This window comes from Phaeoacremonium minimum (genome assembly GCF_000392275.1).
Source record: "Phaeoacremonium minimum UCRPA7 unplaced genomic scaffold PA7_03_scaffold_369, whole genome shotgun sequence".
Taxonomy (NCBI): domain Eukaryota; kingdom Fungi; phylum Ascomycota; class Sordariomycetes; order Togniniales; family Togniniaceae; genus Phaeoacremonium; species Phaeoacremonium minimum.
The window spans coordinates 73,241-90,233 of NW_006921273.1; the positions used below are offsets into that span (position 1 = coordinate 73,241).

Consider the following 16,993-nt stretch of genomic DNA (forward strand, 5'->3'; position numbering starts at 1 on the left):
GAGATTGTGGGTCATCCAAGAGATAACTCTCGGAGGAGCCAGGGGATTTCTTTTATGCGGGAAGGACTCCATGCCATGGAGGAATTTCCTAGATGCCCTGATTTGCGTCTTTATAATGGCAGGAGGGTCTCTACTCGGGAGTCTACGTCCGAAGTTCGTTGCTCGTTGCGCAATGATTCATCGACTCGCCCAAATAGGCCATTACGGGAGAATCCTGAATCTCCGGACTCAACTAGCGCAGTCGAAATGCAGCGACCCTAGAGACCGAATATATGGTGCTCTTAACATAATACACGGTGATGACAAGAAACTGGGCCTCCGTCCTGACTATTCAAAAACTGTCGCCGAGGTATATCATCATACAACAGTTCAGTGGATCAAATACTACAAACGTTTCGATATCTTGTCTTCGTGTCAACTGGTGAAGCTGTCATCTGACATCCCCAGCTGGGTACCGGACTGGTCAGTACCACTGAGGTGTAAACTACTCTGGCAGCCAGGCTTGGGTGACTTCTGGGACCTTCTTGTGCCGTTTACATTTCCGGCGGATCGAACACTTCAGGTATTTGGAGTTGCTTCTGCCACGATCCGCGAGGTATACGATCTTTCCCAACTAAACCCTGATATGTCTTCTCGTGAATATCTGGGGCTTCTCAGAGAAATACTGTCGTGTACTTCCAGAGCTATCTCAGGGGAGTTGTACAGAAACAGCGAGACCATCCTAGAGGCGATATGTCGTACACTGGTCGTCAACAAATTTTCCGACAGATTCATACCCCATAGGCACACGCTTCATCGCTTCGTAGACTTGATACCTGTTTTGGAAGGGCTCGAAGGGGATATTTTAGATCTAAATACGTCATCATATCAGCATCTGTTCTTCTCCACTTCTCCTGGCAGATGTTTCTTCACCACCAAGGAGGGATATATCGGTATGGCTCCGGCCACCGCCAAGCCCGGAGACACTGTCTGCAATCTCCTTGGAAGCGGCAAACCTATGATGTTACGACCTATAGCTACAGAAGCTAGCAATGTCTACAAGCTTGTTGGCGAGTGTTTTGTCCATGGTTTAATGGCCCAAGAAGGTATTTTGGGGGAGTTCCCTTCAGGCTATCGACAAACATTCTATCACGACAAAGAGAAGCACCATGACATGATCGGATATGCGCATCAGGACAGCGATGACATCATAAAGAAGGATCCTAGGCCAATACGACTGATAGTTGAGAAATTAAGGGAGGAGAGAATACGAAACACTAGTGTCTTGGAACCGTCTTCAGAAGAGATCGTTCAAATATGGAGGGATTCTGGCGTTGATATCAAAGCCTTCGAAATCATTTGAGTTTCTCGAAGATTAACAGTTCGTCTCTATTAGATATGATGACATACATAATACCTGTACAGTAGCTGCAATGCCATTAGATGGTCTCGGGACTTCAACTAGACGTGCCCTCCTGTAGCTTGTCATCGCGTTCTCGATTGAACAACCATCAAAGAAGCAGCATATAGTCGCCACCTTGATGTTACGCATTGCAACACATTAAACATGCTTGAACATTGGGATTTTACAGTTAACAATTCTAGGCCGCCCAAGAAAGATCCTTGTGGAGTCTTGGTCTGCGCCAGGTGAAAAGTAGACGATAATGAAACAATCCACAACACATAGCATAAAACAACAGCAAAACAAGGAAGCATACAACTCATGTGAGACAAAATCATCTCTCTCATCCTACAGATTCAATCCAGAGACGTGGGGGTTCAGCATGATTTTTATGGAAATATTAGTTATTACTTCAAATGTCTCGTAAGGATACTTCAGCCCACTGAACACCCGTGATAATCTGTCCGCCTCATGATAATACCTAAGGAAGAAGGGAATAATCACTCCAGACCAGCAATATTTCTAAGTGCTAAGACAAATGGTCATCTAAGTACTTTAAAGATGATTGAATAGCTTTTGCAGCTATGTTGTCGTCAATGGGTACTGAAATTGTGTATAATGGCCTTGGGTTGTCAAGTGTCATTCCATGTGCTGAGTAATCCACTGTCTAACAGCAGTAGTGAATGAGAATAGTGTGAATTTCCCCACAAGACTGGGTAAGGTGGCCGAGTGGTTAAGGCGATACACTCGAACTTTCGTTACGTAATGTATTGGATTCGTCCGCAGAGGTTCGAATCCTCTCCTTATCGATTAATTTTTTTGTCTTTTTTTCTTCACTCATTTCAAGTCTAACAATCTTCATCTACTTTGATTTCTTCCTGGAAAACCACTCATTTCTTGAGGTGGTCTCCTGGCTGGGCGATGGCAAAGTTGTCTGCCTTCTTTATTAGGTAGAAGCTGCACAAGGGACACTGTACACGCTCCGTCCACCAAAGAGCACCAGAAGGGTGATATTCCCTAACGATAGGGATATTAGGACAACGGACGGGATTTTTATACACCTTGAGGCCTGTGCAGAGCATTTACGGCATCTGACAGCATTTGCCGTCGAGGCAAGAGATGATGATCGCTCTAAAAGCTTAGCTTTAGGGTTTTGGCCAAACCTTAGCTAGAGAACCGTACGAGTCCTTCCACAAGGTCAACGAACGAAAGTTGTCTTCCGAAGGAATCCATTTGTCGATATCCTTATCCATGGCAGGGAACTGAGCGAAATTGCTAACACGCAGAAAAGCTACACACCAAGAAGATAATTCTACTTCCGCCGACAGGCACTGGCAAAATTAGAGCTCTTTGTCAGTGGGCGTTGTACATCTGACCTAGGTGCATCATAGACCGGGACTCAAGCACCATCATTGCTCACACAACTGCCTTTTCAGTACAAAAAATAGAATGAGAATTGCCAATTAAATTGACTCGATTGCAAGCATTCGTGTTTGTAGCAAGCTGGTAGAAAAGATTCGGAGCCGGCGAGGCAGAAATTTATAATACGATAATACATCCCTTACGACCTACCATTAGTGCTTAACTGAGCTTCCTGACAACCCTAGGAATGTAAGGCAAGCATAAGCGTCAGTCCATTTCTAGCTTCGGTGTAGATTATTACGGTTTTATGTGTATATATTTTGGAAGATAGACGCAGCGACCCGACTAATTGGATTGAGATCGAACGCAGAGGACATGATATGACCCATGAGCACGAGACCAGCAGTCTAGAATTGAAGAATTTGAATGCCAAGAGGTCTTTGGATCCAGCCATTCGTGTTCCTGTGCCGGCTTGATCATCGGTTGAGAGAAATGTGCGAGAAGGGCTTGGCATGGCTGTGTCTGAAGCAGACGCATGATCTCGTACATGCATGCTCCCCATTACAGATTCTCGGCAGCCACGTTCGATCCTCCCGAAGCCATCCGCGGGAACCCAGTGACAGATATGGTCGACATGTTTGAGGCCGAGACATGGCTGTCAGAAGAACCTGTCCTCCTGGGGGCGTGAGCGCATTGGGCCTCTCTGCAACGATTCGTGAGCCTCTAGATTGCTTGGGGACGACTTATGTCCCACCGATATACAAGATAGCACATTCATTTCATGCCTTGCATGCCACGAAAGAATGTGGAGAAACCTTGGAAGCGACTCGGGATGGTTCACGGAATGATACGACACTTGGCTATTTCTCAGGATGAGGAGATAGGATGACCTAGACGAGCACGATAGGCGTTCACTACAGTAATAAGCTCCAAGTTAGAACCATCAAGCTGTCAAATCACCTGTCACCGAAAACGCTCAAGTGACCCTTATAAAGTGGGTGAAGTGAAGTCTGAAATATGATGGGACCAAGTTCACGACGGTTAGCTATCGGTTTGGTGGAGGGCGCCGATCCGACATGTTGCATACCAGTGCGCCAAAGTCTCACCATGCGTGTCACTGGCATTCCTTCCAGACAAACCTCTGTCGCGTGTTTGTGTACATGCACCATCAACCTGGATCGTTTCAGGCGGAGGCAGACCCTGATGCCCCAGTGACATGATCCTGGTGTAATATCTGATGTGAGGCCATCGTCGTGTCGAGGTTACCAAGCTGGACTGTTGAACGCAATGTAACATGTTCAAAGGCATGATTGAGAGCAAAATAGCAAAAAGGCGACTAAGGGCCATAAGGAGATATCTTGATCAAGAAACCGATTGCACCGTCTACATAGACTAGTTATGTTCGCAATATCGGTTGGGCTATTTGCTCCAAGCGCAACAATGTGAGCAACAAGGTCGGGGACTCTCGCGTTTCTGACGCGACCTACAGCGACCATCGAGAAACCAGGGACAACCTGCAGGAGAGAAGCAAGAAAATAATTGATGCAATCGATGCTCATTAGTATGACTTTCGATGTTTGTGATATGGCGGTCTTGAGGCTCTATCAGCTTCACGGATTGGGTTCGCTCTCTAGAGTTTGTGAACCCCAGATTGCCAAGCCTTTTGGTGGCGCCTGTTATCCCTGGAAGCACGAGATGCACACCCCTAGGCCGAACAGCGAAAAAGACAGACGCACCCCGAACAATCGACGATAAGCAGATGACCAGGGGTTTGTTTGTACGACCGAAGGAGCACATCAACCCCTCATCATAGTTGGTATGGCAAGGAATGGGCTGACGTGGAGCGCTGGGAGTGGGACGAACTGCTGTTGCGTGGTCTCGCCCACACCAATGATTAGATCTGTGGCAGCGGAAATGAGCACTAGACTTGGAGACCTCTTGTCCACGCAATTGATGGGGCATGATAATTAAAATCATGGATACGTCTGAAGATGTCGGATGAATAGGTCGATGAGAGGAGCTACCCATTTCGAAGACGTAGAGAGATCTGACTCAACTGCAATGGTGATATTTGATGTGATAGGTCGTTCATGATATATTTTTTACCACGGTCCAATGGAAGCAATAGAACCAGCATCGAATCCTGCAGCTACCCACAGTGCTCGTATACACCTTGGGATTGGCAACACAGCCGTGCTTGTCCTTCTGGTCACTATTCAGCCAGAATTGCGGGTATTTGATGGAGGAGCAACACAAGCGACAGAATTCAGAGGTTCCTATCTACTGTACCTGACATGCAACCGGGTGTTTTAGAGGCATCTCTCGCATTTAATTGGCGACACCGGGAGACTGGTTGCTGACGAGGTACCGCAGGAGCGAATACCGACATCCCATGTCCTCTGCTGCTTCATGCCGGGACTTGGTGAAAGAGACTACTGCAGTACACGCAGCCTCTGGTCGCCGGTAATTGCAGGTGGGCTCAACGTGCTGAGGGCAATCGGTAGTCCGGCCGGACTACGTAAGCCAGCCTGGAGATGCCATCTCGATGCGATATGGTTGATCCCCATTTCCTATCCACGAAGTACTCTAGGAAAAGAAGCGATGCTTGAGCGGAGCGCAAGCCCCGTGGGCCGTGGCACTGCCGTGCCCTGCTAGAAGACGCTGCGAGTGCCGCATTACATTACGCAGTACGGGACCTTTGGGGGGGTGTTTGTGCATACGCACGCCCATCAGCACCTTAAGACCAGGAGAAGAGACGGAGAGAGTTGTGCACATTGGCAGACCAAGAAACGCGCACCCGGCGATCCAGCTAAATTAAGGACAAAAGTAGTCTAGCGCCAGGTACAGCCCGAGAAAGGCAGGGATGGAGGTCTGGCCTAGATTGCTCTGATTCGCGAGAACGGGGATGAGCGCGCAGGGGTACAAAAGGAGAGGTACACCAAGAGTACAAAGGACGGGCAAACCTGGCTCACCGTCAATCCGCCCCGTCCTTTTTTCTTTCTTTTCTTGTCCTTTGGCTCTGGTAGGTAGAGAGCATACATCTAGCCAATCACTGAAGTGCTTTAAAATGGTGGATGGTCAGCTTCTTTGAGACTCAATCAGAGAGGCTCTCGAACATGTAGATATTTGGTTTAGATAATTAGTTGAGAGCTGCAAAGCTGACGTTCAATTCATCTTTCCCACCTGCCCTAGACTTACAGCATACGCAAGAGCAGCGTTTCAAGTTTCAACGATTCGACTCTCGGCAACTTAAACTTAAGGTTAACGTCCCGCGACGGCCAGACGGTTACCCGTACCAGACGAGGCAGCTCGCCATTTCGAACATCAAGAACAAAGGCAGAGGACTTTCACGACTAGTGCAGGAGCGACCCTCGTGATTGCAGTATCTCCCACCTTCCATCACTCCAGATACTGTAGTCCATTCACTTAAAAACGGCCGCGATAACGATAGATAACTTGACGACGGTGAAGAGCCTCCGTCCAGTCGATTCAAGGTAAGTACGGGGTGGTCTGTGCAGGATCGACTCGCCTCGAGTACCCGGGAAGTACCTGCCCTGCTTTAGGCACTTGACATCCCTGCCATCCAGCATTGTTTCCTGCTGCGGGTGGGTGGCTGTTCCTCTTGTTTGCACGCGCTTCCTCATCTCCCTGTTTAGCTGGCCCCCTTCACTGAAATGTAATTTCGTCAAGGTCACAACAGCCAAACCCACTCTCCTTGTTTCTCCTGCCACCCCCCCGGCCCTCTGCCCAGCTCTGCCCAGTCGCTCATTTTACTCATCACTCACTCTCCTTCAGGTCCAACTCACCCACCCCCTCCCTCAAAACCACTGCAGGCCCTCCCTTTGCAGTGTCCCACGCTCGTTTCTACAACCTCCTCACCGACGGTTCATCGCGATATCTCCATCCAACTGAGGGCCCTCCCGCTCTCTACCACGTTCTTTAGGAACCCGCGAGACAGTTACAACCAGACCGCACAAATACAACAAAATCTGAAATCTAATCTAGACCGAATCGACTCCGATAGGAACAAATCAAGAAAGAGAAATCTCGGAATGAAGGCCATCATCAAGATCGCCATTGCGGCGACTTTGGTCGCTGGCGCAACGGCCCAGCCGCATGCCCACCAGCACCGTCATGCCCACGCAAAGAAGCACGAGCACGGTTCCCCAGTTGCTCTTGACAAGCGCTCTCCCGCCGTGGCTATCGTCTACGAGACGCCCGTCGTCACCGAGTACGTCTACGAAGGCGAGGACATCGATGCCGAGAAGGCTAAGGCTGGCATCGAAGCCGGTCTCTACCGTGTTGTCGGCGAGTCGACTCCCACCTTCGTTCCTCCCCCTCCTCCCAGCAGCACCTCGACCTCCATCAGCAGCAGCTCAACACTGGCTGCCCAGTTCTTCGAGGTCAAGTCGAGCAGCACCCCGTCGCCCACGTCGACTTCAACGCCCGCTCCTGCTTCGACTTCCGCATCCTCCTCCTCCTCTGACACCTCCACAGGAGATGGTCTCGACAAGGAGTTCCAAGATGGTGTACACGATTGTGCCAACTACTTCCCCTCCGAGTACGGCGCTGTCCCCGTTGACTATCTCGGACTCGGCGGTTACCTCAGTCTCCAGCAGCCGGCCGGTGGTTGGACTCTTGGTGTGAAGATGAACAATATTGTTCAGCCTACCTCTGGCGATCCTACTCCAGGCACTTTTGCGTCTTACCGTTGCCCCGATGGCTACGGCAAGACTCAGTGGCCCGCGGACCAAGGCGCAACTGGCCAGTCCATCGGTGGGCTGTACTGTGATTCCGACAACAAGCTCTATCTCTCCAACAAGGACCGCCCGAAGCTCTGTATGAAGGGCGCCGGCGGTGTCAAGATTGTCAACAAGCTGAGCAAGGTCGCCTGTGCTTGCCAGACGAACTATCCCGCTGACGAGAAGATGTCCATCTCCCTCTGCCCCACCCCAGGTCAAACCCGAGATATGTTCAACCCTATTGCTACCGAGTCCTACTACTGGCAGGGAACCCCTACTTCTGCCCAATGGTACCTGAATCCTCTTGGGTTTGACGCTGAGGACGCCTGCGTCTGGCTCAACCCCAACTATCCGGACAACACCGGCAACTATGCCCCTATGAATGCTGGCACTGGCCAGGACGTGAATGGCGTGACCTATCTTTCTATCTTCGACAACTCGCCCAGCAGCTCCGCAAAGCTTGACTACAACGTTGCAATCACCGGCGACATTCTCGGTGGACCGTGTGCCTACACAGTCGGTGAAGGATACTCGAACGGTGGCACTGGCTGCACTGTGAGTATTTCCAGATAGTTGAAGTTTCTAATTTTTAGATACTAACCAGTCTTTCTCTAGGTTACCCTCAAAAAGGGAGGTACAGCTTCCTTTGTTCTCTCCAACTAGGGTAGGAGGAACAGCACCAACATAGGCATGTCGGAGTTTGCGTCTCGCGGCAGACGCATGTAGCGTTTCTTGTTCACCCCTCGAAGCCATGAAATATTTTGATCGATGGGGCACTTCCGTGATTTAGGAGGCTCCGATCAGAGATTTGGGTTGCCTTCTAATGTCTTATTATATGTGCATAATTGCTATTCTGCATCTGGAATTGGGGTTGGTGGTTTTTCGAAAGCTCGAGATTTGATCTATCGAACGGAGGACCTGGCCAGTTGACGCTTCCACTGCTCGTTGAGAACAAGGCGCGGGACGATGGGCGAACTGCGGTCGCGTTGGAGGTGGTGCAGCTTCTTGACATTTAAACAGCTCAATGTGAGACGCTGAGCCAGTCTTGTCTGTAGAGATAAACCCGAGATTCTCTTATCTATTTCCTTTGTCCATGACTATCATCGTCCGTCGTCGTCGTCTGCCTTATTGGTGTCTTGATTGTGTGATGATATGACGTGTCTGTCCAGTCTAATTCTGTACTTGAGAAGATATGTCTAAGGCCGTCTATGATGTGCACCGTGATAGATTGAGTCTAACTTTGGCTCAAGCATCGAAGCAACCATGGTCGCCAATTCCTGTACCTCGCACTCCAGAAACCCTTGCAAGTTCTGGCAACGTGTTTAGGCCTAAAAGTCTTCCTGGGCTGGACATCTGCTAATAAAGTAGTTCGACATTCTATAGTCTATGCCTCGAAGTGACGATAGGGGGACGAGTTCCTTTAGTTTCTTCAAAATCTAGTAGCTTTCAGCGACACTATTGTCAAGACCTATGCGTTTCCCAGATATTCGCTTGAGCAAAGAGCGAACTCGGGTACAGTTGCTCTACTCTCCGAGCAGCCACAAAAGGAAAGGACAAGACTCGGGGCAACACAACCTGAATTGACTTGAACTCTATTCGGCAGTTATTCAGCAGCGTTGTTCGACCAAAGAACTACATTCACGTTTGGGGGTGCGAGGGCGCGAGAGCTGGCCAGAAATGCACATGAGTTCTTGATTCCAAGAAGCGCCTACAGTGGCAGGCCAAAGTTCAGGGAATCCTGCTAGAACTGTCATACGATCATGGAATATCACGCCCTTCATTGACCTTGACGCGTTGGCGTTACTCACCCCTATGCCAGAGTGATCTAGATACTCATCTAGCATGTGAAGAATCGAAGATCTTGGATACAGAGAATAACTCGAGCAAAAAAAGAAGAGTAAATCGCCCGGGCCTAGGACTCGAACCTAGAGCTGCCGCCCTCACGAGGAGGCTTTGAGCTTTACAGACTCAAAGTGTCAATCAACAATGTACCAGCCCAGATGCTGTAGAAATGGCTGTCTGAAAAGCTTAAAAGGTTGGAGCACGCAAAGGACTGTCCATGTTCTGAACCAGAAATCATACTAAGACGTGTGGTCTGTCGACTCGCTTGGAATTTTGGCTGTAGGCGAAGTTCCGACCCGTACTCGACTACATGTTGGTTGAAGAGGCGTACCCGATGGCTCAATGAGATTCTAGAGTTCACTTCAGTACCGACCAGTCGAGGTAGCGACATTGTGACATCTGGAATCATTGGTAAATAATGAAATGTTTATTGAAAACGCTTTACTGTGATACCTTAGGTAGGTATGTCGACAGCAGAAAAATTGCATGTGAAGTATTGATCGAGACCTGGTGACATGTGGTTCAGGTGCAGCTTTCGGTGTTCGGCCAATGATGAACGATCGCCTGGGCTCCGTCTTCCGCGGCCAGTCAAGCCAGTCTAGGTCCCCTATTAGCTTAGTGTGGCGATAATGTGAGGTCAGGACGGATTGGTCCGTGTGGCGGATTACCTACCTTACAGGCAGCTGCAGCAAAGCCACCTCAGCTCTGGCGCGCGCTGAGACACCTGGACTTACGCAACCGCATTCGCACCTTTTCTCGAAGTTGATGAAACGTAACCGTTTCTCAACAACTGCATGCTTTCTTCCGCCCTTTCTCTACCAGCAACGCACTGATTCATCTTACTCTGCATCATTGGGCGCTCTCCTTGATGATTAGCCCCACGAAACGACCCGAATCATGAGGGCCAGGGGAGCTTTCAAGGCCGCAGCCTTGCTCACGTCCTTATGGACTGCGGCTGTCTGCGCGGCGAAGGACGGCCCAACCTTCCACGTCAATGAGTTCAAACACTACCCATCGACCCTTAGCTACTTCGAAGATTCCGATGTCATCCTATTCCAAGACATGTCCGACTACAATGTCTACCGCACCACGAACGCCGGCGAAACGTGGGACAAGGTCCCAGACGTCCCCGACGGCAAGGCCTACATGCTCGTCATGCACGAATACGACCACTCCCGCGCATATATACTGACGGAGGGGATACAACATTACCGGACAGAGGATAAGGGAAAGACCTGGACGTCGTTCCTCACTGACGCCGAAGTCAGCATCTTCCGTGGAGACATTCTTAACTTCCACGCCGACGACCCCGACCGCATCCTCTTCAATGGCATGGATTGCCAAGGCATCTTCTGCGATGAGGTCACCATGTACACCACCGATGGATTCAAGTCAGACGCCAAGTTCCTCCGTGGCAACACGGCCGGCTGCTGGTGGGCTAAGTCATCGTACCTGTTCACCACCGGGCAAGACGATCTGGATAAGCAGCGCATCCTTTGCATCGTCAGGGACGATTTCTCGCCGCTCAAACAAGACAACCGCTTGCTAATATCCGATAACTACTTCAGCGCCGTCAAGTCGGATGGTGTCATTCAAGAATTCGAACCGGACTTGGACATCAACAGACCTGTGCAGGGTGTCGTGAACCTGGCAATTGTGAAGAAATATTTGCTTGTGGCTACGAGCTCATTGAACACTGACGAGATGGCGCTGTTCGTGACGGACGACACTAAGAAGTGGCATCGCGCTATGTTCCCTACCGACCATCGCATTGACCAGGAGGCTTACACTGTGCTTGAGAGCACGAACTACAGCATCCAAATCGATGTGATGACCACGAGGCCATCCAATCCGATGGGTGTCATGTTTACAAGCAACTCGAATGGCACCTTCTTCACCAAGAATATCGAGCATACCAACCGGAACCACCATGGCAACGTCGACTTTGAGAAGATTGCTGGCATTCAGGGCATCTTCCTCGTCAACAAGGTTGACAACTGGAATGATGTAGAGAAAGACATGATGGCCAAGAAGAAAATTATCTCAGAAATCACACACGATGATGGAAGGACCTTCACGCCAATTAAGGCAGACCGAGAGAGGGTACATCTTCACTCAGTAACCGATTTGCTTAACACTGGACGTGTATTTTCCAGCCCTGCTCCTGGACTGGTCATGGGCAATGGCAACACCGGAGACTATCTGAAGAGCTATTCGGACGCTAGCCTTTATATCTCTGATGATGCCGGTGTGACGTGGATCAAGGGGCCCGATGGACCACATAAATATGAATTTGGTGATCAAGGGTCCATCCTGGTAGCCATTCATGATTCCGACAAGGACAATGTTGGCGAGATCAAATACTCTCTGAACCACGGCGTAGATTGGAAGACGGCCCAGTTTCCAGATGACCTCAAGATCAAGCCCTGGATTCTCACTACAACTCAAGATTCAACGAGTCTGAAGTTCATCCTTGTTGCTCAGTCAGGAGACGAACTGCGACCGAAGTTTCACATCATCGCCATTGATTTTGAGGGTCTGCATGAGAAGAAATGTGGCAAGGAGGACCTTGAGGAGTGGTGGGCCAGAGTTGATGACGATGGTAATCCAACATGTTTGATGGGGCACACCCAGAAATATCAGCGCCGGAAGAAGACTGCAGACTGCTTCATCTTAAACGAATTCGAAGATCCAGTCGTCGAGACGACAAATTGCAAATGCACAGACGCGGACTTCGAATGCGACTACAATTTTCGCCGAGATGGCAAGGACTGCATTCCTGCCGGCCCCATTATAGCTCCCGAAGAAGCCTGCAAAAACGCCAAGCCCGAGGATACCTTCAAGGGCTCTTCGGGATGGCGTCTTATCCCAGGTAACACCTGCGAGCGAGAGAAGGGTGCTCAGAAGGATGATCCGGTGGATAGGAAATGCTCCGACTCTGAGTCTAAGCCGCAAGTCCCGGCTAGTGGCAAGGTTTCTTCATCTCAGCATGTCTTTAAGGGCGACTGGGATAATGTTGAGTACCATTACCTCGAGAAAGGTGATACTAGCAACACAGATGATGAGGTGATCATTGCAAGAGCAACCAGAGGCCGTGAGGCAGCCGGTGAGATCTTGATCACCAAGAACCAGGGCGAAGATTGGAAACATCCTGATGGCCTTCACGACAAGAATGTCTGGCTTATTCTCCCTCATTATTATTTCAAAGACGCTGTGTTCTTTCTTACTAAAGAAGGCAAGGTTACTTACACAATGAACCGAGGCGACACCTTTGACGATTTCACGGCGCCTCTCCCACCCGTAGAAGGGATGTCTCCTCTGGTTTTCCACCCTGATAAGAAGGACTGGCTCATCTGGTTGGGCACAAAATGCCATGATGGAGGCGCCTGCTACAACGAAGCCTCTTACTCTACAGATCGTGGCGACAATTGGCACACTATCGTGCGCTATGTTGGGAAGTGTGAGTTCACAGGATCGAGTGCTTATAAGTTCCGCCACGAAAAGCAGATTATCTGCACAGCCAGGAAGCGAGAGGATCCAGAGAAGAAAGACAACCCATGGCAGCTCATCGGTAGCACCGACTGGTTTGAAACGAAGACTGTCTACCAGGAGAATGTCAGAGACTTCGCAACCATGGCAGAGTTTATCGTCGTTGCCACAGAGAACAAGGAACAGGAGACACTTCAGGCACTTGCGAGTATCGATGGCGAGACGTATGCGGAAGCCAAGTTCCCATACAACTTTGAGGTTTCAAACCAGCATGCATACACCGTGCTGGACAGTTCCACCCACGCTGTAAACCTCTTTGTAGCTACCGAGCTCAAGGAGAATCGCAAATACGGGACCATCATCAAGAGCAACTCTAACGGCACATCGTATGTCCTCAGCATCTCCGGAGTCAACTGCAACGAAGGGTACTATGTCGACTTTGAGAAGATGCTTGGCCTAGAGGGCGTTGCGGTGGTCAACATCGTCGCTAACCGCGATAAAGCCGGCGAGGACAAGAAACTCCGCACTATGATAACACACAATGATGGAGCTGTCTGGAGTTACCTGCCCCCACCAGCGAAGGATATTGATGGCAAGTCCTACAGCTGCGGTAGCAAGGAGGGCACTGAGAAGTGCGCACTTCATATCCACGGTTATACCGATAGGGAGGATTATAAGCGGACATATTCGTCTGAGGGAGCGGTCGGCCTGATGTTCGGCGTCGGTAATGTGGGCTCGTACCTTGGAGACATCGACAAGGGAGACACCTTCATGACAACTGACGCTGGCATCACATGGAAGAATGTAAAGAAGGGTCGGTGGACCTGGCAGTTCGGGGATCAAGGCTCCATCATCGTCCTCGCTGAACTGCACAAGAGCACCAAGATCGTTTCTTATACTACTGACGAGGGCCAGACCTGGAATGATTACGAGTTCTCCTCCAAAGAGGTCAAGATACGCGACTTGACAACCTTGCGAAGTGGCTCCTCTCGCAAATTTGTCATCTGGGGATCTGATGACGGAACACAGTTCGCCGAGACACTCGACTTTACTGGCTTGGCTGATCGGCCCTGTGCCCAAGACGATGACCCTAATAAGTCCGACTACAAGATCTGGTCTCCTAAACACCCGTCTCAAGACAACGACTGCTTGTTTGGTCACGTCACGAAGTATCTTCGTAAGAAGACGGACAAGACCTGCTACAATGGCTATCGGATCAAGCATCTTTACAATGTCGAAAACTGCACCTGTACTCGCCAGGACTTTGAATGGTTAGTCACTCTTTCTGAACCTTATTAACTCCCACGCATTTGCTAACTCTTTGATCAGTGACTACAACTATGAGCTTGATAACCATAACTACTGCAAGCTTGTCGATGGTCTACAGCCCATTGATCCATTGGCATGGTGCAAGGAGAATCCTGACGAGAGGGAATACTACGAACCCACGGGATTCCGACGCATCCCACTTACAACCTGCGTCGGCGGAACACAGTACGACAAGGAGTCCCCTGTCCACCCGTGTCCTGGCAAGGAGAGGGAGTTTGAGAAGGCACATGGCATCTCAGGGGTCGGCATCTTCTTTGCCGTCACCATTCCCTTCGCCATTGCCGGCTTTGTCGGCTGGTACATCTGGCGCAACTGGAACGGCAAGTTTGGCCAGATCCGCCTGGGCGAGAGCGGCTACGGCGGCGGGGGTATGCTGGACAGCGACGCACCCTGGGTCAAGTACCCGATCATCGCGGTCTCGGCGGTCGTGGCGGTCGTCGGAGCGATCCCACTCGTTGTTGGGGGCTTGTGGAGGACGGTCAGCGGCAGAGGTGGTTGGACGCGGCTGGGCGGTGGCCATCGGCCTTTTACAACACGGGACAGCTTCGCGCGGGGCCGGGGCGACTATGCTGTTGTGGACGACGACGAGGGAGAGCTGCTTGGAGATGACAGTGATGAGGAGGTGTAGGCCTCTCCTCCCCGGAGGAGAGTGGGGCAGGAAAGATGATGGGTTCATGAAGATGAGCGCGCGACCATGATTTGTTACACTATACTATACAGCACCTTGTTGGGTCATTGGGTTGATTGGTTCGACCGGGTGTTGAATATTAGAGAGACACGTATGAATGTCGAATGGATTTTTCCTTTTTTTTATTTTTATGAATCTTCTTTATGCTGTACTATCCTAAACAGATCGTGTTATAAAAGCGAAAGCATTCAGGAGCAGCGCCATATTACAAGTATTGATCTCATTTCTCTGCACCCCCGTCGACAACTGTCTACCGCTTATTGAAGTATGTAATATTCCTTGCTGATCCCCAGCAGGTCAACCGCGCCCCAGCTCTTGGAAGGGTAGAGGCCGTTGGAGACCTTAGGAAATGCGTAGGCTTCGATGGAGACTCTGGGTAGTTTAGGAGGTTTCATATCAAATGATGCTATTTCGGCCTAGCTTCCCGGCCAATGGAGGCTCACGTCGCCATGACAGGAGCGGATGAGGGTGTGATTCTCAGTTATCGCCTGCAGCTGTCTTTGGACTCCCCACGGCGTGGCCGACGGCCGTTGGGTCTCCTTACCCATGTGGCTGCCCGTTCGTTGTCTCTTGACAGCCAAGCCATGACAGCTCTATCCAATGCCCACCTTGCAGAAACACTGAAGATGGTTTGGCAATACGATGCGCAGCTTTGCTGTGCCCGGCCTGGGATGCCGTCCATGCCCATGCTGCGCCGTGCCATCCAAAGGGAGCTCGACCCTGGGCCAGGGAAACGCAGTCCGCAGGATGTTTCCGCTAGGTCTGCCAGGTCTGCCTTACCTCAGTGCCCCTGCCCGGACGCCTTACCCGGGAGGGTCTCCGTCGCAACGGCGGAGGAGACTCAAAAGCCGGCGAATGGATGACGAGAGATGAGACGTCAAAAGGGGAGACTGACCGCTGTTGCGCGATCCCCACTGTAAGAAAATATTAAATGATAAAAAAAGAATGGAGAAGGGGCTGTCAGAACCAAACTTCTTGACATTCTGAAGATGATGAGGATGGCAGGCATCACTTTGCGAGTGCAGAACAACATCTTGGCTCGTCACACTTCACACCTCACTTCCCTTGGTACCATGCCGACCATCGGCGGTTGTATTGTGTTGATGCACTGCACTGCACTGCACAAGCACAGTGCAGGCACGAGCATAGCATAGTTGCCTTAGTGGTGCATAGGTACTGTAGCATGCATGCATCGGACATGTGAAAGGAGGGTGTAATGAAGTGCGTCTGGCCATATGTGAGGTTGAGCTAACTGAATCATCGTCGGCTGTCAATCACCTCCCGTACTTACCATGTACCCTCATAGACCGGATAGGTGGTAGACTAAACATGCCGATCCGTCTAGCTCGTCCATCGCATCATTGACCGCCGCTGCTCATCCCTTTCGCCGGGTCCTCTAGCGTCTCCCACAGGCATACCTCTGCCTCTGCCTACTATGTATACATAGTAGGGAGGGAGGTAGATACGGAGTAGAGCTGGTGAGGTGGAGATACACGAGATGGAACGGCGACGTTGAGAAACGGGACGGACGGCCTCGGGACAAGCCAGCCATCCAGCTATGCGTACGGTAGGCTTCCCGTCCCGTCTACCACCTCACCCTCGTACAAAGACAGTAAGACAAGACATTTCAGTCAAAAAGTTAAGAAACATGCCGTGCAAGCTGCTGTCTAGCCCCCATGACTGGCGCCCCCCACACACTTCTTCTTGGGTAGGATGCAGTAGCTGCTGTAGCTACCCTCTTCCCTAGATCCTGTCTGGCTTCCCTCCCCCTGAGCCTGAGCTTGAGCTTGGATCCTCCCGTTCCTTTGGTATGGATCTCAGTCCTCCCACGCCTCGCAGCCCACTGCATCGGGAGTCCGTCTCCGTTGCTGCATCGGCGGACAGCGTACGTACTACGGACGGACCTGCGCCTCTGGACACACAGGACGAGGTCAAAGATCCAAAGGCCAGAGGCCAGAGGTCAGGTGGCGACCTGGCTGGTACCGGCACCTACAAGGTACGCGGTAGGTAGGTAGCACGCTGCTCTGCGACTCGACGATCCGAGCGCCATGCTGTGCTGCCGTTCAGTGCCTTGCGGGTATGGTATTGTACTGTGGCGTAACGGAGGACGCGACCTAACGGTTACTACTTCACCAAGTTGGCTTCTCCCCGCCCGCCCCC

The 16,993-nt window shown here is 50.8% G+C and overlaps 2 protein-coding genes across 2 annotated transcripts; both read left to right on the forward strand.

The window, feature by feature from the left end:
• Positions 1-6,795: 6,795 nt before the first annotated feature.
• On the forward strand, positions 6,796-8,148 carry UCRPA7_4795 (putative septation protein sun4 protein; the record flags this gene model as incomplete). The annotated part of the gene is made up of 2 exons (XM_007917334.1): positions 6,796-8,040; positions 8,101-8,148. 2 exons carry the CDS (start codon positions 6,796-6,798, stop codon positions 8,146-8,148), a joined length of 1,293 nt encoding a protein of 430 aa, XP_007915525.1.
• Positions 8,149-10,224: 2,076 nt separating this feature from the next.
• Positions 10,225-14,773, forward strand: UCRPA7_4796 (putative vacuolar protein sorting targeting protein pep1 protein; the record flags this gene model as incomplete). The annotated part of the gene is made up of 2 exons (XM_007917336.1): positions 10,225-14,087; positions 14,146-14,773. 2 exons carry the CDS (start codon positions 10,225-10,227, stop codon positions 14,771-14,773), a joined length of 4,491 nt encoding a protein of 1,496 aa, XP_007915527.1.
• Positions 14,774-16,993: the final 2,220 nt, after the last annotated feature.